The following is a 25572-nucleotide window of genomic DNA, read 5'->3' on the forward strand; positions in this document are numbered from 1 at the left end:
CCCGTAATCCTCTATTCATTTCCTGCCTCTCTCTCTCTCTCTCTCTCTCTCTCTCTCTCTCTCTCTCTCTCTCTCTCTCTCTCTCTCTCTCTCTCTCTCTCTCTCTCTGATCTCATCTGTTCTGATGCTGATGTACTCTCGGCCTCAATCCTCTGCACTTTATAGTGTTTCCCATTGTTTATTACATCCACCTTATGGCCCTTGTGCAGTGCGCGTACTAACACACAGACTTAGCACACATCTCTGCACGTACAGCATGATGTATGAGGTGTAGGATAATACTCCTGCTTAGGTCTGATGGGACATCCGTGTCTGAGATGCTTTTTCTTAAATGAGAACAGGTAGGGCAGGAACTGTAGCAGTAAATTAATAGCACAGGAGGGTTAAATGAGGAGTTGTTGCTGTAGCCGAACAAGAGTCAACAGGTAGGTCTGAAGAATGTGAAGTGTGAGATGGGGTCGGTGGGCCACAGGAAAAGTACAAGTTGTCACAATAGTAGAATCCTAGTGTAAGGATTCTGTTATTCAAACTGTAATCTAAATGCATCTGTTTAAATTAGTTAAATTAGCTCACTTCAATTGTCCAGACCGAGCCCCACTATCTTACATTGTACTACTGTATGTTTGTGACGTGACGACATAAAATCATACTAATTTTGTATAAATTGTGCTTTTTTAAGGTAGCAGTCATTTTTAAAAGAATGCAACCTAGTGGTCTTGGTTGAGAGATTGTGAATGTAATGATGGTTTATTAATGAAGCTGAACTTTATTAATCTCACACTGGTGCAGTTTTATTGGATAAGTGATGTTTAATTAGTTTTTATAAGTGGCATGCTTTCACTATGTTCAAGTGCAAATAAGCTTTACAAACAAAAACTGTTCATGTTCTGGGAGTGTGCCACTCTAACTCCATGTTTGACTTTTTTAATGCCACAGTTGTGTTGTCTTGTTATTGGTAAAATCATTGTCGCATTAAATGAGGCAATAATTTGCCAACTGATCTGTTGAAACTATTAAATGCTGCCAAGCAACATTATAGTAGGCTGCCACCAATACAGCAGTACTTAAATACTGTGACTAATGCTTTAATGAGAGTAAAAACAGTGTTGGCTAATCAACAGATCGCTTTCTCCTTTGGATCATGCCCACATTGAAACCACCCAAATTAATATTTCTGACAACGCTACTGGTTCACTATTACGAGAAACTTTCACCACATTCACTCCCACTTCCTCTAAACCAAGTATTTACTTGCACAGCATCACAGAAATTCACACACAGTTCCATGTGCTGTAACAAAGCAGAGTAACTGTCTCTGCCTGCACTGACAAACCTACTCTAAGCTATTTCACTTGAAAAGAAACCAATAATCAGTTGAAGTCATCATCTAAGATATCCCCACTTTTTACAATCTGACAGCAAACAACATATTTTTTATCGAAATTTCTTCACAAACTTGAAGCCAAAACAAGTCCTGGTCCGACCTGAGAGCTCTGGGGTGAGTATAACACGGAGATTTACAGCAAGTTGACTTATTACTTTCTGCTGCTTTCACTAAAATAGTATCTGTGCACTTCATATGAAGACGGTTACTTTCTTCAGATAAGTTGCCTCTATTTAACAGAATCAGGAATTATGAAACTCTTTGAGTGTTGATGGTGTAATGTTGAATCTAACTTTATATGAAAAGTATAAAGTATTAACCTGTTTGTTAAAGATTTGACCTTAAGTCACAAATACAAACCAAGAAAATACTTCTGTCATAAACAAGAGAACTAACGTTATAGATGAGCTAAACTTTATTAGAGACTTTTTTATATAAACACATGCAAATTATAATTGTATTTACATAATTTAATTAAATCCATGTTCCTGGAAACACGCTTGGGAACAAGCACAGAGGAAGATTTATGTTCTCTAGCAGTTATTTATAGGACTGTCTGTGTGGGGACATGATTGTCAGTGTGACAGTGCAGGACGGAGTCCCGAAACGTTGTCAGGTGAAAATGGAGAAAGCGTACGAAGATGTGTGTGTGGTCCGACCGATGCAAACTAAGTTCCCATACAATAACATATTAATGACGACAGACTACTCGTGTAATATTGTAGTAATGACTACAGAGTACTCATAGGTAGTAGTGTGTCATCATGTTAACGGTTAACCGCTGTGTTTCACTCAGTTTGCATTGACATAATAAACGCAGCAGCTGTGGAAGAAGTCATCAAATCCTTTTTTAAGAAAGTTTATTACATCAAAGAACTCATACCTCTCCATTATAAGTTCTGCATATAAAAATAATCAGAAGTAAGTAAAAGGGCAGTAAAGTGGATAACCAAAAGTAGAAGTTGTGGCTCTGAGGTAAAGTGACCCTGTGACTGATATATTATTATCATCATAATATAGCTGATTTTATATCATATAAAGTTATGTTGCTTGTTCCTGTGGTTCCCAACGCAAGAGCTTGTGCCTACAAAGAGTTACACAAGTAAAGTGTGAAAAAAAACAAAGATTTGCAACACAGACCTGTTTTCATGAAAAAAAGTTAATTATCTATATTTATGTAAAACCTTTCTAGTCTTGATGACCACTCAAAGTGCTTTAAAGTACAGTTTACTATTCACCCATTCACACACACATTCATACAGTTCAACTATGTGCAATACTCTCTCCATCAAACACCACTCACACACACACTACTGGCACAGCCATCATGGGACATTTGGGGTTCAGTGTTTCGCCTTAGGTCACCTCACCACTTCAAAACCTGCAAGGGGATTGAACCACCGACCTTCTGGTTAGTGGACGATTCACTCTACCTCCTGTAGCCACAGCCGTTCACAATCTCTCCGCTGTTTATATTGAAATATTAAGGAGTCACAAGCCCAAAGGTGGAAAACCACAGCATTCATTGTTCAACAATGTGTTTTTTGTTTCTTTAAATTTAAAAGTTCTTGATAATTTCTAATGATAATTTGGAAGAACCTCAAATGTGATGATGTAAATGAGTCACTCTCTACCTCTGTTATGAAGAAGAAAACAAACAAATGGTCTACTTCATATTAGGAAATCTCTGACGTGTAACTCGGCTTTAAATCTCCAGCTAGCATCTGTCAGCTATAAGTACAGTGGCAGTGCATAACACCAAGCAATACTCCCCAGCCCTTCCTCCCCCCCTCCCTCCACCTATTCCTTCCTTATCTCTCATCTGTACAAACTGTTTTTTCGCAACACTTTATTTAATCTCTGTGGCTCTATCGTTTGTGATCTCACTTTTCTCAGAAATAACCTCTGTTTACATGTATCTTTACATATATGGAGAAGTTTTCTGAATGACACCAGGAAATTTTAAGATTTATTTAATTTAGTTCACTGGTTTGTTGGTTTTGTCTCAGATACATATCCCCTGATTCCTCTGACCCCCTGTATGATAATTGTTGGGGTAGTCAGGGGGGGCTTGATCTTGTGTTTCTACAAAAGCATAACCCTCTCCAGCTTTAGTAATATCCTACCTTAGATCCTCCACGTGGCTTAGAAACGTACTAAAAAACAAACAAACCATAACGCGTTAAAATACAGTATCTGAGTGGTTTAGTTTATCATCAACACATTCTAAAAACAAGGGAAAAGGATAGATGAAATCTTACATGACTGTGCACTGGAATTCAAACCATATCCTAATGTGACCATCATTTTCTCATAGACACCAAATTTCAGATGAGACGTACAATTTGCCAAATTCGTGAAAGATATACAAAATTTTTATGACAGAGCTGATAAATTACCAGTTATTACTGGGCACGACATGCTGAACTTGAGTTATACTTTTATTATGAAGTTGTGCAGATCATTGAGATGATGTTCAACCATGTAAAATGCAGTTTATTCTTTGTTTATCAAAACTGGCAAATTGACCAATGAGCCACCAGCTGATCCTGTGCCTCTACATACATTTTCATTACAGTCTTGTTCTGCAATGCACATGTTTCACATCGAACACATTTCAAACACATCAATTAAATGTATGTTATTTTTCAGTATTTTCTCCTCCCCTTTCTCTGGCGTTTGCTGTAGACTGAGCAAAAAAGTATGAAAAGAGAGCGAGAGAGAGAGAGACAGAGAAAGATAATCTGCTGGAACTGAATGATTGAGAGGGAAGTGGAACTTTGTATGTCAGTCTGACCCGTTTAGGTTTAATCCTGCACTGTGTTTATATTCTGGATCTTCCCTCCGATATTCTCACCAAATTACAACTACCTCCATGGCAATCCTGTTGCTACTGTGGCCTAAATTACACCTCGGCCTGTGTGGCTGCGTGTTTCCAATTGAGTCTGATGGAACCAGACGATTGTGGCGGCGGCAGTGAGACAGTCAATCAAAAACAATATCAGACATGATGAAATCCAATCACTCAGAAAGGTGGCCTGACGTTAGGCTGTTCAGATTTAGAAGCTCCTGGATTACAGGACCTGAAAAGCATAATCCTACCATATAATTTCATGTCTGTTTAAGCAATCAGGGCTATACTGCTCTCTGATGGCCAGAATGGGCATAGCATGGGCACTCAATTTACAACAGTGGATTTTCCATAAACACTGGGTACTCGTGTTTATTTCTCATTTCAGTTGAATACACTAAAGGGGCCAAAATAAGTAAAACTACATAAGAATTTGCAAAAATGACTTTTAAATAAACATAATTTAGAGCAGGAGGAATGTATTGTTGTTTTCTTCCTTTGTTCCTCTGCAGTCCTGTTAGGATTTCTTTAACCGTTTCTTTGGAATGCTTGTACCTAATTTCACAGGATTTTACACAGTTTACGAGATATTTCAATATAACCAACAGTGTCATCCTAAAAAAATATTACGTGGCCACGAAATTATAACGCTTGCGAACTAGATAAATAAGTCACGGCCACAAGTTATTTAGTTGTGGGAATAATTTAAATGACTATGAATCTGTTCTTTACTAACAAGCCCTGGCTAATTAAACTGAAGAAGCCTCTTGGATGCATCTTATCACATGATGTAGCCTCTATAAGGGGCTCTTGGATGCCTTGGATGATTTATTATCTCGTCCCCATGAATGCGTAATTATTTTGTGGCCACGTAATATTTTTTTCTCTCGAATGTCACCAGACATATCAGCCTTATGGTTGCCAGAGAGAAAAAGTCAAAGAATCACAAAAGGATTCTTCCTCTCAGCAGCACAAATGTCCGTACAAAACTTCACAGGAATCCATCCTGTAGTTGGTCAGATATTTAGACTGGACCCAGATCGACAATGCTATCTGTAGATGTAGAGCCATGTCGCCAGCAAGGCTAAAGGTAGTCAACCAAACCTTCCTGCTGACTCCTTTCCTTAGTACATTTTGCGGCAGCCTCAGTTTTTATGCAATATGTCCAAGTCCTTCGACTGAATTAGGCTTACATGTAAACTAAGACGTATGTGTCATGAATTAGGATACATCTATCATACCATTAACACACATATTAAATCAAAAACAAGTGGGACCTCAGCTTTGCTCCATCATAATTTTTGATTCTTGTCCTGTTTTGTCCATTTGATGATCTTCAAGGTTTTCAGAGGCCAAAGGCAGAGGGAAGGCAGGTCGGATGACAGGTGATTTACAGGGTGATGATGACCCCTTTGATGACCCTGGTGTCGCAGGGCTCACATCTCGACTGCTTCTCCGCCTTATATGAGCTCTTATGCTCTTCCCTTGAGCGACTAGGAACCCTCCGTCCTCTTCTACCAGTCCGTCAAACACTGCTCCCAGACTCTGTCGTATTTTCACGCAGAAGTGTGGACAGCTGAAGGCGTACAGAATGGGGTTCAACACCGGATTCAAGAATGCGATGGTTGTAGCGAGGGGAAGGCCCACCTCCACCACTTTGAGATTGTTCCTCCAGTAATGTGCCGTCAGCTCGACGATGCAGAAGATGTGATAGGGAGCCCAGCACAGTGCAAATGCAGTGATCACAAATGTCACCATTTTGATGAAGCTCTGGGACAGCTGGCCCAGATTGGTCTGATTCGAGATGGTGGCGGACATGGTAGTTGGCGTCGAAGCTAAAGTTGGACTGGAGGACGGAGGCTTGAGGATGATGTTAGTTGTTGTGTTTGTAGCTCCTGATGCTCGGCCTTTGTTTGACATGATCAGTGCATCAGTTAGTCTGGTGGTGCTCTGCTTCCTCCTCCTGCTCATGCTCCTGCTCCTCAGGCTGAGACCTATTTGGACATAACTCCCTGCAATCACCACCAAGGGAAAGAGGAATGCCAGCAGCAACTTGGAGATGGCTGTTGCTGCCTGTCTCACTTCGCAGTCTCTCTCCAAAGTGGCTCGAGAGGATAAAATCAAAGCAAAATTATGATAGCACAAATTCCCCCCACCCTGTTTCTCAGTTACTGAGCGGAACATGGTGTAAGGTATTGTATTCAGTGCAGCCCATAGCCAACCTAATCCACACACCTTCCATGCTCCTGCCACTGACCGATGATTCTGGCTCCACACTGGCTTGACTACAAGAAGCAAGCGGTCAAGTGAAATTGCGGCCAGCAGGAAGGCTGACACAAACATGTTTATGAAGAAGATGGAAGCCTGTGTCATGCAGAGTGCGTTGCCGAGCTCCCAGCTGTGGAGGTGGTAGAGGTAAGAAGTGAAGAGGGGGAGGGTCAGGGTGGCTAGGAAGTCAGACAGGGCTAGGTTGAGCACCCAGACGGCGGTGACGGTGCTGTGCTGAAGGCGGAAGCCAACCACCCAGAGGATCAGAGCGTTCTCCAGAATCCCCAGGCAGGATAACAGACCGTGGATGCAAACCACCACCATATTGGCCTGGCTGTTGCTGTTGAGGCTGTGATTCCGCATGTCTTGCAGCAGGGGGCAGAGGAGCACTCCGCTTGTTGCGTTTGACATCTGTGCTCTGAAAGAAAAAACAGAGACAAGGAGACCCATTTATGGAGAACTGATCCAAAGCTGGTGCTCATAAGTCGGATAAACAACCACTTCCTTTTTTCAGACTATGATTAAATGAAATGATCATGATTATAAATGCACTTTGCTGCCGAGGAAGCTGTAGGGAAAACTGCACTAAGAGGATGACAAATGAAAAACGATCTTCTATTTGTGACAAGAACATGCTGACGCCTGTTGTCACCAACCACATACCAGCTCTTGAGCAACTACACATACTTAGGTGGGCAATACAGTCTTATGGCTTAGATATCAGCTGGCTGTTGTGAGGATTTAAGTATTATCTGTGGTAAGATTTATCAATCTACCATTTTTGTCAGGTATTTATATTTAACAAATATGATTGTTGTTTGTTATCATATGTAGTCACCCTGCTTATTTGGTCACGTTTTAGTTGACTGCAAGCCCAGGAATAGTGTTATCCCAGTCAAAGAAAACTAAAACATAACTACTTAAGTCTATGTTTATTCCATCAAAACCTTTGATATTTTTACCATCTACTTTAACCAAGCCCAACCATTTTTGTTGTCCTATCATTATCTGATGAAACCCACTGCAGGCTGGATGAATGAGAAGGCAGCTCTGCAGATGTCCATGGTCTGGTGGTTTGATGGCATCATTCAATGAACACATTCAGGCATGGAACATGTTCGGATTTGCAAATTTATTTTAAACCAATCAACAACTTGGGATTTGATACTTTCCTTAAAATTGTTAAAGACCATTGAGAGCTGTCGGGAAAAAAGAAAGTTTTGAAATCACTTAAGTTGCCCAGGTTTGGGGTCTTTTTTTTAACCAGCTATTTAATGGTAACATCGCTTCCCCTCTGGTAAAGCAATGCATCGATTTTTTCTCTGGCTCTCTGGGAAGAAAATAGGTCCAAACATCAACTTGTTTCTTTCTCTAAATCCCTGTTGCTTTCATTGTTAAGTACTAGTAAGTGAGTGTCGGTACTTATTGTGTCCTGATGGTAAAGTTTTTTATTTAAAATTACATTCTTCTTGTAAACAACATCGAATGTTGATAAAGTCCCAGTGTTTAATGACGTCAGCGCCCTCTCATCATCGTCTCCTCTTAGACATGTAAAAAAAAAAGGTCCTTGATATATGTAACATATTTCATCATAGTAATAGTTTTTGATATTAACACTTAAGTCTGTTCAGAGTAAACCAAAAAAATAGATTTGCCCTATCACCCACTGCAAAGCCCCTCAGAGTGTTTCCACAGCTCAGGGGATGTAACTGAACTCTGTCTGTCACCAAGAAAATAATTAGTCAGGAATAAAACAATAAACTAATAAAAACTAAGCAGCCAAAATATCCAGGATATGAACGCTGCCATCTTGCACATTTGAAGACAGAGTCTGTGCAGTAGCAAATGGGGGCAAGGAACGCACAGTGATGAGGTCCATTGATACACCCACTCGACCAATCATAAGTCAGTCGCAGCTGTCAATCAAGACGTTTCACCCATTTAAGAACTACTTAAAATCAAACATAGTGGAACTTGGACATACATTAGTGTGGTAACTACGTAAAATTACAGAAACAACTATCTGTCTACGTCCCATCCACCTACATGGAGACAGCAGGATTTATGACCTATACTGCAGCAAGCCACCAGGTGGCGATTAAGACGCTTTGGCTTCACTTTGGGGGAGCATGTCGGCCACCTTTATATAAGTCGATTAGCATAATGGACATTAGTTTTGAAACAAGCATAACTGTGAGGCCTGACCTGCTGAGATCCATGGTTGTAAATGTATGTCACACTGTTAACTGAGAAAATTCTAACTGAGAAAAAAGCGTCAACAAGTGCGCGTCACTGCTATACTCCCATTGGTCGCATTTGAGGGTATATATGCCCTCGATGGTTGTTTGGGTTGGAGGATATGTTGGTATTTCCTGACAGTGGCATTAACAGTAACATTAGCAGATTGAATAAGGTGGTAAATTCATGTTGCTTTTAACTGACACACAGAGCACTTTGTGATACAATAGCATTAAAAAACGAGTTGTACTCTATTAGTTCAGTTTTCTACTTCAGAGTCAAATGAAAGAAAAAAACATCTAGTTATCACTAAGTAGCGCTGACAAAAAATTTGACTCCTCTGAATTTGAATGTTATCATTAAATGCTGATAATACACAGCCATCACCATGGTAACTTAGTCACGTCCCCTCACGTACTGTCTGGATGAGGTAAACACTTCACCGTGTATGCACATGAATGTGAGTAAAGATATCCATGACACAATGCTGACGTGACTCAACTCTTTACTGCAGTGAATAGTTGTACCTGGAAAAAAAGGCATTTATACTATCTTGGCGTGAAAGTTGCCTTTAAAATAAAACACAAATATTTTGAATAACCACAGTATGAGAGGCAGATGTGGGAAATACTGAGCAGTACAGAGGAATAATGAAGGTCAAAGTGAGACACTCAGCAGCTCAACCGATGCTCCACGCTGTTGAATCAGATTTTTATTCTATTAATTAATACTTTCAATTTCATGAATATAGAGTTGTGTATGTGTGTAAGTGTGCATGTACCTGTGCCTATGTTTACATTGATAGCAGTGCACCTAAAAAGAATTAAAAAGAATATATAATAAAACAAACAAAAACATACCTGTTGGAGTATCAGTGCAGCATGGAAAAAGAGGTCTACAATAACAACAAAAACAACCAAATATTAACAATAAGAAATGTAAAACAAAATATAAAGGAGTGGTCGCCAACCCGTCGATCACGATCTACCGGTCGATCTTGCAGTCTTCAATCTCGATCCAAAGCTGCATAACTGCCTTTCTTTGTGTATATTTATGCTCGTACATTCAGCTTTTAACAGAAATTGCAAAAACTAATAAATATGACCCTTCTAAGTGGGTTTCTTGGAAGATATCAGGGTGGTAGATCTCAGTTTAATAAAAAAGTGATCTTGGGCTCGGAAAGGTTGGTGACCACTGATATAGAGTATCATAAAAAGCCAACAATGAAACAAAACACTTAAAGAATTTGATCAAAACCAAGAAAAGTCAGCATCATTATTAGATGCAATGGCAATGCAGAGGAAGCGTATTGCTGCCATGCCAGAAAAATGGATTGGTTTCGCGTTATGAAAATCTGTTTTGTCCTGAAATTACAAAATATGTCTATCATGGTAAAACAAGAAACTTTTACTGTTATTTATCTTGTTATACGCTGAAACATCACAAGTTATAATATGATAACTTGTTATAACCATAAAAAATGTGTTATAATATGTAATAATTGTAATAACTCAAGGAAGTCAGGAATATGGCTCAATTACACAATGTTATTTAGATAATTTGTATTTTTCTGGCTTGGTAACAAAACACTGCTGTAGGATAATAAATAGCTCATGTCATCACAACCACATTCAATCATCACGAAACTGTAAACATTAAATTAGAGGTTTAGATTACACTCACCTAGATGTGGTGACACTCACAGTGGAGGGAGAAAAGTGAGAATCTTTCAAATGATTCCTGTTCACATACACACCTCCTTGTTGCTCCACCCCGCACACTGATTCGATTTTTTACGAGTGGATGGGCGTGAAGATGGATGCAGTGTTCACGGATGTTTCAGTTCAGACAGGTACAGGAAACAGAGCGAGACACAGCAAAATCTCATAAGCAAGAGAAAGAAATCAGGAAGTCACAGAGACGGAAATATGATATGTGTGACACAACCTTATCTGTCGTACATCAGCATACCAAGGATGGACTTGTGTGAACTAGTTCCCCTGACTATTCAGACTGTGTTGTAATATCCATGATGACACACTGTACAGACACTGTGTCTCAGAGCAAAGCGAGAAAAATATGATGTGTTTGGTTTCTTGGTTACAAAATGTCTCTGTCACCATCCGGTTAACTTCACTTAACCCTTGTGTGGTGTTTATGTTTTTGTCACTCAGCCAATGTTTGCGGTCTGGTGGACCCACTGCATTATTGGGTCTTTCAATCAATACAGCTATAACAATTTATGTAAAAATACTTAACAGACGTTTACTTTATCCCAATTACAAGCAATATAGACATCATTTATGGTTAATATTGGTCATTTACCCCTTTTAAATCACATTTATGAATAAAAGTGCTTTTCGTTTTTTGTGATAAAATGCAATTAAAAAAAGAAACATCAACTACAATCAAGATATGGGTGGAAAAAACAAATATCAGTATTGATGTTTATTTCTTGGAACTTAATTAGAAATTGAACACACTCTCGCAGTCTACACAACACGAGCAACACTTGCAAGTTCCATGCATACGAAGAAGCAGCATCACAGGCAGCCCAGATCTTGATTCCGTATTTTGCGGGTTTAGACAATATGTACTGCCTGAAGGGGCAGCGGCCCCTAAATGGCATCAGCTGCTCATCAACAGTGACATTAGGCCCGCAGGTGAAACATCATGATTGACAGCTGAGACTGGCTCTGGATTGGTTGAGCGTGTGTATTGGCACCCCCTCTATACCATATCTCCATCCCCTGACTACTGCACACACTCGGCAATGCTCAATCTCTAGATAGTGGCAGGAAGTGGAGATGTGTCATTGATCTCAATATACAGTCTCTGGCTTTAAAGGAAAAGTGCATGTTTTAGATAATAGTGAAACAGTGTGTAGGAAAATGATATTGAAACTAGATTTTTTAAAATATACTTAAATTCGTACTTACAATGAATTTTGATTCCGCATCTGAAGACTATAAACTGGAAGTGAACATATCTTATTGATTTTGGTGACTGGAGGTCAAATGTCAAGGTCACAGTGACCTCATGTAACTGTGAATGTGATACATTAGGACTGCCTGTAGGGAACTTCATTTAATCTGGCACAAATCACTTGGATCCGCTGATTAACTGATTTGATTTCGGTGGTCAAAGGTCACGGTGGATTCAAAAAACATCTTTTCATCAGTTGTCACTTGGACTCAAAGATAAAGTGATTACATTTCAGTGGTCAAAGGTCACCTTATAATTGACCTTATATGAATCTGGAAAAAAAAGTATGTAGAAATATGTAAACGGAAACGGCACTGCTTGGCGGAGGTATACAACCGCAGTGCGGTAATTCTAGTTTATACATGGCTTAATTTAACCAAACGACATTAACGTTTCTTTTCCAGCAATTGCCATTGACTGATAATGTCTGATTATGACCTTCTCTCCCTGCAGATTAATCATGATGTCAGTGCTTCGAGTAGCACTGCTCGGCTTGGCCCTGTTAGCAAGGACCACTGTGGCCTTTCTCTCCGCCGGGAGTGAGATGTCCTCTCATGTCAACATTACTGGAACGGCTCTGTTGCAAGAAGTGACCAAGGCTTGTCGGACAGTAATCAAGGAAGCTGGTCACGAGTTCCAACCCACGGTAGGATGGAAGATAAACCTAGTCACAACGTGCACAAACATGCACTCTCAGAAATACAGTGCATCCGGAAAGTATTCACAGCGCTTCACCTTTTCCACATTTTGTTATGTTACAGCCTTATTCCAAAATGGATTAAATTCATTTTTGTCCTCAAACTTCTACACACAATACCCCATAATGATAACGTGGAAAATGTTTTTTAGAAATTTTTGCAAATTTATTAAAAATAAAAAAACGAAAAGATCACATGTACATAAGTATTCACAGCCTTTGCCATGACACTCAAAATTGAGCCCAGGTGCATCCTGTATCCACTGATCATCCTTGAGATGTTTCTACAACTTGATTGGAGTCCACCTGTGGTCAATTCAGTTGATTGGACATGATTTGGAAAGGCACACACCTTTCTGTATAAGGTCCCACAGTTAACAGTGCATGCCAGAGAACAAACCAAGCCATGAAGTCCAAGGAATTGTCTGTAGACCTCCGAGACAGGATCGTATCGAGGCACAGATCTGGGGAAGGGTACAGAAAAATGTCTGCAGCATTGAAGGTCCCAATGAGCACAGTGGCCTCCATCATCCGTCAATGGAAGAAGTTTGGAACCACCAGGACTCTTCCTAGAGCTGGCCGCCCGGCCAAACTGAGCGATCGGGGAGAAGGGCCTTAGTCAGGGAGGTGACCAAGAACCCGATGGTCACTCTGACAGAGCTCCAGCGTTGCACTGTGAAGAGAGGAGAACCTTCCAGAAGGACAACCATCTCTGCAGCACTCCACCAATCAGGCCTGTATGGTAGAGTGGCCAGACGGAAGCCACTCCTCAGTAAAAGGCTCATGACAGCCTGCCTGGAGTTTGCCAAAAGGCACCTGAAGGACTCTCAGACCATGAGAAACAAAATTCTCTGGTCTGATGAAACAAAGATTGAACTCTTTGGCCTGAATGCCAAGCATCATGTCTGGAGGAAACCAGGCACCGCTCATCACCTGGCCAATACCATCCCTACAGCGACGCATGGTGGTGGCAGCATCGTGCTGTGGGGATGTTTTTCAGTGGCAGGAACTGGGAGACTAATCAGGATCGAGGGAAAGATGAATGCAGCAATGTACAGAGACATCCTTGATGAAAACCTGCTCCAGAGCGCTCTGGACCTCAGACTGGGGCAAAGGTTCATCTTCCAACAGGACAACGACCCTAAGCACACAGCCAAGATAACAAAGGAGTGGCTTCGGGACAACTCTGTGAATGTCCTTGAGTGGCCCAGCCAGAGCCCAGACTTGAACCCGATGGAACATCTCTGGAGAGATCTGAAAATGGCTGTGCACCGATAGCTTGAGAGGTCCTGCAAAGAAGAATGGGAGAAACTGCCCAAAAATAGGTGTGCCAAGCTTGTAGCATCATACTCAAAAAGACTTGAGGCTGTAATTGCTGCCAAAGGTGCTTCAACAAAGTATTGAGCAAAGGCTGTGAATACTTATGTACATGTTATATTTTCGTTCTTTATTTTTAATAAATTTGCAAAAATTTTCAACAAACTTTTTTCACTTTGTCATTATGGGGTATTGTGTGTCGAATTGTGAGGAAAAAAATGAATTGAATCCATTTTGGAATAAGGCTGTAACATAACAAAATGTGGAAAAAGTGGAGCGCTGTGAATACTTTCCGGGTGCACTGTACACATAGACATACAGACATTCAACCACATTTTAATATACTTGTGTGGTATGTCAAATTAAAAAGTCAAATTAGCAGTATAAAGCAAAAAGGGGAATATGGCAATGGACAGATGTCATGTTGTGGTTTGTCCCACAAGGAATAGTTCAAATGTTTGGGAAACTTGCTTCTCCCTTTTAGATGCTTACAACCAAAAGCATAGCTAAGCATAGCATGAAGATCATTTGACCTGTGGACAAAGCCAGGATAATAGCTGCTGGTTGTAGCTTCTCACAAAATTCATCAAAGCAAGGAATGTAGCTGAGGCATATGGGAGTCAAAGTTTGCACAAGTGATTGGCTCCATTGGCCAATTTTCCAACCATTTCACCATACTCTCTGCGTGGCTGCATTGATGGAACGAATGGTCTTTTCTGCCTCCAGGGTTCCTCTCCTGAGGAGCTGGTTCAGGCCTGTCTCGGACCCACAGCGACAGGACAAGTGTCAGGAGCCAAGTTTCGCTCTGCTCTTCAAGAAATCTACAACCAGAATGGACTGGTAGACCGTGACTTTGTCAGCAGGTAAATAAACAGTTATCAAGAATGATAAAATAATGCAACAGCATGTGTTACAAAGCTTCAAATGTGTTTTTTTCCAGTGCTCCACACCACTTCAACTCAGAGGCGTTCCTAGAGGGTCGTGGCCTAATCACGGAGGGCATGGTGGCCATTAAGGCGAACATTCGCAAGGAGAACTTCCAGGCTGCCAGAGAAACACTGGGCCGCGTCCTTCACACACTACAGGTGGGAGAGTAATGACGCATTAAGGAGTTAAGAGACAAAATGATAAAGGAGCTGGAATAATAAAGAAATTGGAAAGTAGAATGATGAAGGTAACAGGAGGCAGAAAAAGAGAATATAGAAACTACAAGAAAGAAAAGATCTTAATGTTAATTTTACTGTGTGTATAAATACTGAATATGAAACCTGCCTATATGTACAAACGGGTTAATGTGTGTGTTTCCATGTATTTTCCAGGACTTTTACAGCCACAGTAACTGGGTGGAGCTGGGACACACAGCGCCGTACATCAACCTCATACGTCCAGATCTGCCACTTGAAAACCTGGCAGGTTTGTGTACAAGCTTGTGAACTTATTATACTCACAGGGGAACTGTGTATAGGCTGAATATGGGCTCATGAAGGAGGTCTTATAATTGAAAAAGTGGTTGAACTCCATCTGAGAGCATATCAATAGACTTAAATGGTAAATGGTTTTGTATTTATATAGCGCTTTTCTAGTCTTGATGACCACTCAAAGCTCTTTACAGTACAGTTTTACATTCACCCATTCACACACACATTCATACAGTGCATCTATTAGCAGCACTTTGTTGTTCTATGAGGGGCAATTCGGGGTTCAGCATCTTGCCCAAGGACACTTCGGTGCCGACCTTCAGGTTGGAGGACGACCGCTCTACCCCTCAGCCACAGCTGCCCAGTGTTTGATGCTTTTTATTTTTGGATAAGCAGTGACACAGTAACAAAACAAATGTTATGCTCTTATTATAGCTTATTCTGTTAATGTTGCTGCCATGACGGAGATCAGCACCTGTAACAGCCATGTCTGTCTGTCTCAGTCTGATACGGTGAAATTAAAAAAATCTAAAATCATCAAAATGATCCGGTGAGACAGACTGCAGGCTGCCAGTTGCCAACCACTGCTGTAGTTTATCAGAGGACGTAGAAATATAAAAATATAGAATTTATCATGAGGCCAAATCACACCAAATTTCCCTGGGCCATTGACAAAACACATGTCAATTGTGAAGGCAATAACATGTTCACAAGATATGCATTCCACATACAGAAAGACAATCGTGGAAGTAGTAGGTAAAAGTCAATTATTAGCTGGGTAATTATTGTATTGTTACCTGGATGTTTGAGTTATTTCAATTGAAAAAAAAAAATGTCAAGCTTGACAAACAAAAGGAATTACAATCATTTCACTGTTATAAAATACAGACGGCAGTAGAAGAGGAATAATCCACTTGAGGAATAATCAACTGCCAAACACAGCTTTTTGTGAATTATCCCAAAATATACTCACAAATAATGTGAGTATGTTTTTGTGAGTAAAAATGTGAGCAAGTTATTAAATGAGGCAATGTCTATTTCCCTTGGTCGGAACTTAAATGTGCTTTTTATCCGTGATCTTATTTGCACTTTGCTTGTGTAGATGTCAACACTCCGACCTGCCGTGACTGTGAAAATGGAAATTGCCCCAACTCCATCCTCCCCAGCATCCTACAAGAAATGAAACTCACATCAGGCTACTTGGGAATCTTCTATTCATCCAAGCCTCAAGGTAACAGTGACAAACATATGTCCGGACCATATTCAAATACATTACTAATAATAAGAAACACAAGTGAGAGTTCTATAGGGTACGTTTTAAGCATGTTTGCTGGTTTAGTCTTCTTTTGAGAATGCTTAGATTTAGTTTTCATTAGTGTTATTTTTATTATTATTATTATTATTAATATCTATAATATGAGTATTTGATTAATAAGATTATACAATTTAAAACAAACATCCATAAACTGGATTGAGCATTTTCGACTGAAGTGGGGTTGTACTCGTTTCATATTTAATTATGCAGAGAATATGAGTGATTTTAATGTTTTTGTCTAACTCTTGTTAAATACGTGTATTTCCTAAAATGTTTAACTATTCCTTTACCCTCTGTAGGTAATTAAGATATCATGGTTAACCTATACATCAACATTTGATACTGTGTACTCCTGGGATTTAAGTTGCCCCAGTGTTTACTCATTATTTAAAATCAGGTTTGTCCTACCGAGAGAACAAGACAAACTAATTAAAATGTACAGAGTAGTAAAAGCTCCCTGGAATACAGCACAGGCCCACAAGTTCTAACTGTCCCTTCTGTCCTGTGCCAGGTAAATGTAGTCATGGAGGTGAAAGTGACCTGACCAGCAAAACAGTTCCCCGCGGTGGCATCAGCAAATGTGAGCGTCGCTTTGACAACGTGGCCCTCCACAATACTGCTGTGAATATAGCCACATCTGCAAGCCTCCAGCTACTGGAGAACCTCCGCTTAGCTGTCGGGGATAAAGAATTCCTTAGGTATATTGATGAGATATGAAAAAGTATCTACTTGTTGCACATTAATGAAAGAAAACGGTTTGAAATTTCTATAATTTATTTTCTCTCTCACAGAATGATGGGCATTGCCCGCTCAGCTGTTGTGTGCTTTGTTATTGACACCACCGGCAGTATGTCTGATGACATCAAAGAAGCCAGGGCAGTTGTCAACGAAATGATTGACAGCAAAAAAGGAACGCAGGATGAGCCCTCTGAGTACATCCTGGTGCCCTTCAATGACCCTGGTATAATTTCCCCACTGATGATGTTTAGTCTACTATTAGTTGTATTAGACCCTATTCCATTGAATGTTTTATATGGTATGACTGTATAGTTTTGATACTAGTTATATTTTAGTGATTAGTTAGCAGTCACAGTGGTTGTGTGGGATTTAATAATATGTTGTCTGTGTTTTCTTATGTAGAGTTTGGACCTATGATTAGAACATCAGACCCTGATAAGATGAAAAAAGAAATCGCGAAACTCAGACCAGGTGGAGGGGGTGATGCCCCTGAGATGTGTTATTCAGGAATTCAGGTACTACAGCTATGCTTTTGTCATGCTGTAACTTAGATTGTCATTGATTAGGGGTGAAATGTATTTTTATGCATCCCCAAAAGACTGTAGTGATTCAGAATACACTGAGTAGGTCCATTTATTTTCTACAGTTGGCTCTGACTGGCGCTCCATCCGGCTCCCACATCTATGTTTTCACTGATGCTGCAGCCAAAGACATCGAACTCAAGGACACAATTGCTGCCCTCGTCAGGTGCACCAAGTCAACGGTAAACTCTGACTAACCCCGGTCATGACAAACAGTCACACAGTGTATTTACAAAAACTGAACTTTAAAAGACAGCAGGCTTGATCTCTACAGGTGACATTCTTCATGACTAGCTCTAGAAGAAGGCGCCGTCGCTCCACCACAGCTGAAGCCTTTGAACAATACAAGAAGCTGTCTCTGGCCTCTGGAGGCCAAGCCATCCTGGTGACTAAGAAACAGCTGCCCCAGGCCACAAGCATCATCCGTGATACATCTACTTCAGCTCTGGTAGGACTCTGCTGTTCTACTGGTTTATCCTGAACAATCTTGATATGATGCTCATTTTGGCTTGAGATATTCGCTGGGATATTCCTATGCAGATTAAATGGTATTTTTTAAGCAATGTGTATCCCTTAAATGTAAGAGAAAGTTAGCAGTGAAACATCCTATTCAGAAGTATATATGTAGTGGATATAAAAAGTCTACACACCCCTGTTAAAATCCCAGGTTTTTGTGATGTAAAAAAATGAGACAGAGATAAATCATTTCCGAACTTTTTCCACCTTTAATGTGACCTATAATGTGAACAATTCAATTGAAAAACAAATTGAAATCTTTTAGGGGGAAAAATAAAAAATAAAAAACTTACAATAACCTGGTTGCATAAGTGTGCACACCCTTAAACTAATACTTTGTTGAAGCAACTTTTGATTCTATTACAGCACTCAGTCTTTTTGGGTAGGAGTCTATTAGCATGGCACATCTTGACTTGGCAATATTTGCCCACTCTTCTTTGCAAAAGCGCTCCAAATCTGTCAGATTGCGAGGGCATCTCCTGTGCACAGCCCTCTTCAGATCACCCCACAGATGTTGGATTGGATTCAGGTCTGGGCTCTGGCCTGGCCATTCCAAAACATGAATCTTCTTCTGGTGAAGCCATGCTTTTGTTGATTTGGATGTATGCTTTGGGTCGTTGTCGTGCTGAAAGGTGAAATTCCTCTTCATCTTCAGCTTTCTAACGGAAGCCTGAAGGTTTTGTGCCAAAATTGACTGGTATTTGGAACTGTTCATAATTCCCCCCACCTTGACTAAGGCCCCGGTTCCAGCTGAAGTAAAACAGCCCCAAAGCATGATGCTGCCACCACCATGCTTCACTGTGGGTATGGTGTTCTTTGGGTGATGTGCAGTGTTGTTTTTGCGCCAAACATACCTTTTGGAATTATGGCCAAAAAGTTCAACCTTGGTTTCATCAGACCATAACACATTTTCCCACATGCTTTTGGGAGACTTCATGTATGTTTTTGCAAAATTTAGCTGGGCTTGGATGTTTTTCTTCATAAGAAAAGGCTTCCGTCTTGCCGCCCTACCCCATAGCCCAAACATATGCAGAATACGGGAGATTGTTGTCACATGTAGTACACAGCCAGTACTTGCCAGAAATTCCTGCAGCTCCTTTAATGTTGCTGTAGGCCTCTCGGAAGCCTCCCTGACCAGTTTTCTTCTCGTCTTTTCATAAATTTTGGAGGGACGTCCAGTTCTTGGTAATGTCACTGTTGTGCCATATTTTCTCCACTTGATGATGACTGTCTTCACTGTGTTCCATGGTATATCTAATGCCTTGGAAATTCTTTTGTACCCTTCTCCTGACTGATACCTTTCAACAATGAGATCCCTCTGATGCTTTGCAAGCTCTCTGCGGACCATGGCTTTTGCTGTAAGATGCAACTAAGAAAATGTCCGGAAAATCCTACTAGAACAGCTGAACTTTATCTGGGATTATTCAGAGTCACTTTAAATGATGGCAGGAGTGTACTGATTACTATTTAACATGAGTTTGAATGTGATTGGTTAATTCTGAACACAGCCACATCCCCAGTTATAAGAGGGTGTGCACACTTATGCAACCACATTATTTTATTTTCCCCCCTAAAATATTTCAGTTTGTTTTTCAATTGAATTGTTCACATTATAGGTCACATTAATGGTGGAAAAAGTTCTGACATGATTTATCTTGGTCTCATTTTTTTTACATCACAAAAACCTGGCATTTTAACAGGGGTGTGTATCCTTTTTATATCCACTGTATATGGTGGAGATCATACATTTTTCTCCTCTGGTCTTAGGTGACTATTCTTCAGAGGGCAGTGAACCCTGGCAAGAAGGAGACCTTCCACTTCATGGTGGACGAATCTATTAAAAACGTCACCATCTACATCACAGAAGCTGACGTTTTCTCACTGACCAACCCTACAGGTAGCTCATCTGTCTCAATGCCATGTTTGCATCAGTCAGAGTCTTGAGTTTGAAACTTGTTGTATGTGCTTCGTTGAGAATGCTGTTGGAATAGATCTCTGTGACCAATTAGACATGCTAAACAAATGCAGGTGTGAGCCAGTCCAACTCTGAGGCCAGTGGTAAACTGGGGACAATTCAGACAGTTGGCAACCTGAGGAGGATTCGTCTCAATGATGACAACCGCATAGGAACCTGGAAGGTCCAAATAGACAGCCTGCAACCATACACAGTTAAAATCACAGGTCAGATGCTCCACATTTGCACTTTTAGTACACATGCACTTTCAGTACAAAAGCGCTTTTGTGTCCTCTTGCACACTTTTTTTTCATCAGTAGCCTATTTATTCCCTCTGCTATCTGTCAATGCAAAGTTTGATAAAGACTGATGTTTCTACCAGAGTCTGAAAGTCACAGTTGGTAGATTCACTGATTTCTTGTTTGTGTATCTGTATTTACTATGCTATTATTATGTTTCCAGGTCAGAGTATCATCACGTTTATCTATAACTTTGTGGAAATGTTCAAGGGACCTCACCCAGGTTATGCATTGCTCAGTGGGCGTCCACAAGCAGGTAAGATGCAATTAATCAGATTTACTGTTTAACGACAGCATTACAGTTGTACACCATCTACATATATTTCAATCACAGAGCATGTTTTGATGTTTAAACAATATCAAAGACGCACATTTTTATCTTGTGAGTTAAAACGTGATGGTTAGAAGTGAAAACAAGTTTCAGTGTGGGTAATAGCTGAAAAGGTGTTATCTGTGGACAGAGCCCCCATTGTCCTACAACAGCACCATCGAGTTGTGAAATGCAGTAATACAACGTCAATACAACGTGAATACAGCCTGCTCATAAGGGACCAAAGAAGTCATGTTTGTTAAACTAAATTGCAAGTTAGATAATAATATTTTAGTGCAACGGACCGGCAAACATTTTGTCAATCTGACATCACATTCCTGATTGAGATTTGAAAATCAAGGCTTCCTTTCAACACCTATGATTAAAAGTATCATGTTTATTCTTGAAACAATCAATCAACCACATTTAACCATAAAAATAAATGTTCTAACTATTCTCCCTACCTGGTTTCTCTGCCTGTTTTCTCTGGGAACCCAGGCCAGCCTGTCACCCTGCTGCTTTCAGTAGTGGGAAAGAAAGGACCGTCCTCCTTGACTGTGGGAAACATTGGCCTGGTAGCTTTGTCTGGACCTGAGGCTGTGAACATCAGCAAAATGACAGACATGGGCGGTGGAGACATCCTGGTGACTGTTGATGAGGTCCCTGAGGGGGAGTTTTTGGTCATTCTGACTGGAAAAGACAAAGAGTCAAAAAGTGAATTTCAGAGGCAGTCCACCACCGCGATGTCCATGTCCAAAGTGAACATCCAGGTCTGTCTCTTCCTGGCAACCAGTGTAACCATTCATGCAACTTTTGTTTGATAGATCGCAGCAACCAAATGGGCTATCCAAAACATACTGTATCTAAAAACTGAAACAAGTCCAATTAAAACATAGGAGCATGCATCGAGAATTGCATCGCTTTTCTTCATCTCTTTCTTTCCCTTGTTCATTTCTTCCTCTTTCTCTCTCTCTAGGCTGTGGTGTCCAGCAGCATGGAGCCAGGGAAACTGTTAGAGCTTCCATTCAGTGTAATGACCCAGGGCCCTGGTGGTATCTTCTCCATCAATGCCAAGAATGACAGAGACTTCCCTATGGACTACCCAAGCAGGTGAGGGGAAGCAACTTTTTTTCATAAAATATCCCTGTCAACAATGTACAAGACTATTTTAGACATCAGCTAAGATTTCAGAGGGTTACTGGTCCTGGCAAAGATATAATCCACAAAATTGTGAATTTTCTGCCCAGATTAAACAAGCCAGAGATAATGTTGAAGGTTCAGTGTGTAAGATATAGGTGAAAGGGATCTTTTGGCAGAAGTAATGTTTTAACTAGTGTGTTTCATCTAAAATCGTACAAATTGTTGTTTTCTTTACCCTAGAATTGGCCTTTTATATTTTAATACTTTATATTTACATTGGGAGAGGGTCCTCTCTACGGAGGCCGCCATGTTTTTTAAAGTGGTCCAAACCAGAAAAACTAAACACCTTTTGAGTTTTTAAGACAATGGAAGGCTACCACATGCAACTTCACAACTAAATATCATAAAATTATACACACTGAACCTTTAATAAGTAAACTTTAGAGATGCGGATACAAAGATTTTTCTTCACCAATGGACTGAGCCATTTGTGCTAAGCTAACCAGCAGCAGGGTGGAGCTTTATAAATGCCACATATAAGGACATGTTATGAAAAATATATTATGTAGAAATGTTCAATTGTCTCTTCAAATCTCAACTACCCATCCTGCTTGCATTAAAAACCCTGATTAAAACTGACTGAACAGTATAAAAAATAGGTTGTTTTGAACCGCTGACAGACACCAGGGGTCTGTACTACGAGGTGAGTTCAACATACCCAGGATATCGCTACGATAGCTGAGTGAACTTAACCTAACAATCGCATTCAGGCTAAGCGGCCACACGAAGTTGGTTATCAACTCGATAAGTCAACCCAGGTTTTCCTCCTCAAATAAATATTGAATTTCATAGGATAACCCTACTTAAAGGTTAAAGTATTAAACTATGTCTGTCCCGCTCTGACTCTAACAATCCACACCAGCTCCATGGGATCCTCTAAGAACACGGATGTTATGCCTCAAAGGAATTGATTGGCCAGTGGGCTGTCCTTATATACAGGTTGATCTCTTCTCTCCAACTTAACCTGCCCGGGAGCAAGTTAGCACAAATCCGGCTTTGTAGTACAGGCCCCAGTACATAAATAACACCAACACTGGGTCACAACAGCCCAGTGATGCTAGAACCCAGTTGAAGCAGTAATGCATGGTCTATTGATTCAACACTGGGTTAAAATTTAACCCAATAAGAGTGTTGGAAAAAAAAGTTACTTTCGTGTAGATTTTCACCCCACCCGCATCAACTGGAGTAAAGGTAAGGGTGAGTCATGTATTATTACACCACCCAAAGGCATTACTTCTGTTGCCTCTCACCCCCTACAGCTTTAAAATAAAAAAAAAATAAAAAAAAATGTATTGCACACAATTACAGTTCCTGTAACCAAGGAGGGTTATTTTTCTCTGTCTTCTCTTGACAGCCTCAGCTTGACAACCGGAGAAAACATCAATGATACGTTGACCATTACGCCACCAGCCCGCACACCATCAGGCACTGATGTCACTCTGACTATGGAAGCCAGATCATCTGATGGTGTCGACTCCAATTATGTTATTCTCAGATTGTCTGTTATTAACAAGGTAACCAGATACATCCTGCATTACATGTGTTTGTGAAAATATGCATATAATAGATGCACTGAGTCAAAAGTTATAATATCAACAGATCTCCTCCCTTAGCTGCCTTCCATGCATAAATGTATTTTTCTCTTCTCTGTCCAGATTACAGATTTTGTTCCGCCTGTGTGTGAAGTGGTTAAAGTGCTGGCTAATGACTGCCCTCAAGATGTGTCAGACTGTGGACCTTTCCAATGGGAGTACTCTGCCAACATTACTGACGGAAATGGCACTGGGATAAATAGCATATCCCTTCAACAGGGTAATGGAACCCTCACACATACCCCCCTGAATAGTACCATCATCCACGCAAAATACAACGCGTCCTGCTGCTCACAGATCGTTGAGTTCATAGCTGTAGATGACGTTGGCAATGTGGGGAAGTGCTATCACTCAATTGTTCGTTCCGGTTGCCCGCCTGCTTCAGCTCTCTCACTGTCACTGTGGTTTTGCCTTATAGTGTCTGCCTTTATAGTGAGACCCTAAAGGCTTCAGTACAGGTTGCTCAGTGTTTTGTGTTTGTTCGCTGCAGGTATTGGATGCACTGGTTATCATTATCCTAAATAAGTTAAATCAATGTGCCTGTCATAGAGGGAAACTTTCGGCTGGTGACGGTCATCGTAAAATGCTTAAATAAAACACGACAACTGATAAAGGAAATGTTTATCAACCACTTCTTATAAAATGTTTACTTTGAAAAACACTTAGTTGTATTGCCAAAATATTTTCTCCTGTTCCAGTTTTTCCAATAAAAATGTTTGGGACAAATCTTTGGTTGCAGTGTGGTCGGTGTAGTGAAGCATTTCGTGAGGAATCACAGACATCCAGATTGTGGCATTTCTGTGCTATGCAAAGGAAGAAGCACTTAAGATTTACCCATTCAACATTGCATTCTTGTAACTTTTCTTGCAAAGTGCTCTAATAGATATGATACGTTCAGGGGAAGTAGGTCAGTTGATAATCTGTGTTAGTAATTATCATCATTATAGCCACATTTATCATGGAACAACATGGACGTACAGCAAATAATCTTCTATGGACACATTTGAATGTAATAAAACTTTGATTCATTGCCCAAAGGCAATTACTCTTTTTAAGGGCAAACTGTTTAATGCACATGGTACAGTTGGGTTGCTGTGGTAAGACTTTTTTAAGACAAATCCAATAAAACTCAAAGAATATTGGGGTCTTACCTTCAGAGGGCAGATAACCTAGTAGCAGCAGGTATGGCAGACTTAAGCTACTTTCAGACATGCACTGGACTCCACAGTTCCATTTTTGAGGTGCATGTGTGAACGCAAATGTCCAAGTAAGACGCTCTGCAGTTTCTATGGACTTTATCCGCCTGACCTATTAAGTCTGTAGAAATCCAGGAGAAGACGATGTGTGAACACAGCAGGGGATTCCCCGTTGGGACCCCCACAAGTGAGTGGGGGATCTTCAAAGTATTATACTAACTTTAAAATTACACACACAAAAGGGCTCGTGTCAGTTGTTCTGTTTCTGACACATTAGACGCAATACAATATTCTACACTTATCTAAGTTTGGCATGTTTCATTAAAATCTAATCACAGCTACATAGTAAGTCTCAAATCGGCTTTAAAAATTGGAGCTTAGTAAACACATCTTATAAACATCTTAATAAACATATCTTGAACAATGAATTGCAGAAATAGAACTACTCATTTCATAACTTTTTAAATACAAATGATCTGAAATAAAAAATGGCAAATGAAAGTCAACCAACTTTCATAATAACTAAATCAAATGTTTTTTGACAAAAAAGTGCAAAGAAGGGATTAGTAGGACAACTTTACATTTATTACCCGTTTTCAGAAACAAGAAAATATACATTTTCTTATCAAGATCAAATCAACATATACAGAATATTTACAATTTCCTAAATAGGGTTGAATTATAAAAAAAAAAAAGGGGCCAACAATTCTTCA

General features: G+C 40.2%; 2 protein-coding genes across 3 annotated transcripts; one reads left to right on the forward strand and one right to left on the reverse strand.

Moving 5' to 3' along the window:
• The first annotated feature begins 1237 nt into the window (after nt 1-1237).
• On the forward strand, nt 1238-24389 carry vwa11 (von Willebrand factor A domain containing 11). The gene is made up of 18 exons (XM_034588502.1): nt 1238-1498; nt 12180-12372; nt 14467-14603; nt 14681-14825; nt 15060-15153; nt 16261-16389; nt 16985-17171; nt 17265-17434; nt 17614-17726; nt 17858-17974; nt 18067-18240; nt 20076-20205; nt 20337-20489; nt 20725-20817; nt 21370-21641; nt 21848-21981; nt 23426-23585; nt 23727-24389. Exons 2-18 carry the CDS (start codon nt 12187-12189, stop codon nt 24105-24107), a joined length of 2775 nt encoding a protein of 924 aa, XP_034444393.1. The 5' UTR covers nt 1238-1498; nt 12180-12186; the 3' UTR covers nt 24108-24389.
• LOC117763415 (prostaglandin D2 receptor 2) lies at nt 4963-10483 on the reverse strand. Of its 2 annotated transcripts, none has more exons than XM_034588514.1 (2): nt 10425-10483; nt 4963-6921 (listed from the first exon to the last, which is right to left on the reverse strand). In XM_034588514.1, the coding sequence occupies exon 2, from the start codon at nt 6912-6914 to the stop codon at nt 5514-5516; it is 1401 nt and encodes a 466-aa protein (XP_034444405.1). In that variant the 5' UTR covers nt 6915-6921; nt 10425-10483; the 3' UTR covers nt 4963-5513. The 2 variants fall into 2 exon arrangements, with proteins under 2 accessions (XP_034444405.1, XP_034444412.1); XM_034588521.1 differs by lacking the exon at nt 10425-10483 and adding an exon at nt 9602-9621.
• Nucleotides 24390-25572: the final 1183 nt, after the last annotated feature.

Source organism: Hippoglossus hippoglossus, chromosome 1 (genome assembly GCF_009819705.1).
Source record: "Hippoglossus hippoglossus isolate fHipHip1 chromosome 1, fHipHip1.pri, whole genome shotgun sequence".
Lineage (NCBI taxonomy): Eukaryota > Metazoa > Chordata > Actinopteri > Pleuronectiformes > Pleuronectidae > Hippoglossus > Hippoglossus hippoglossus.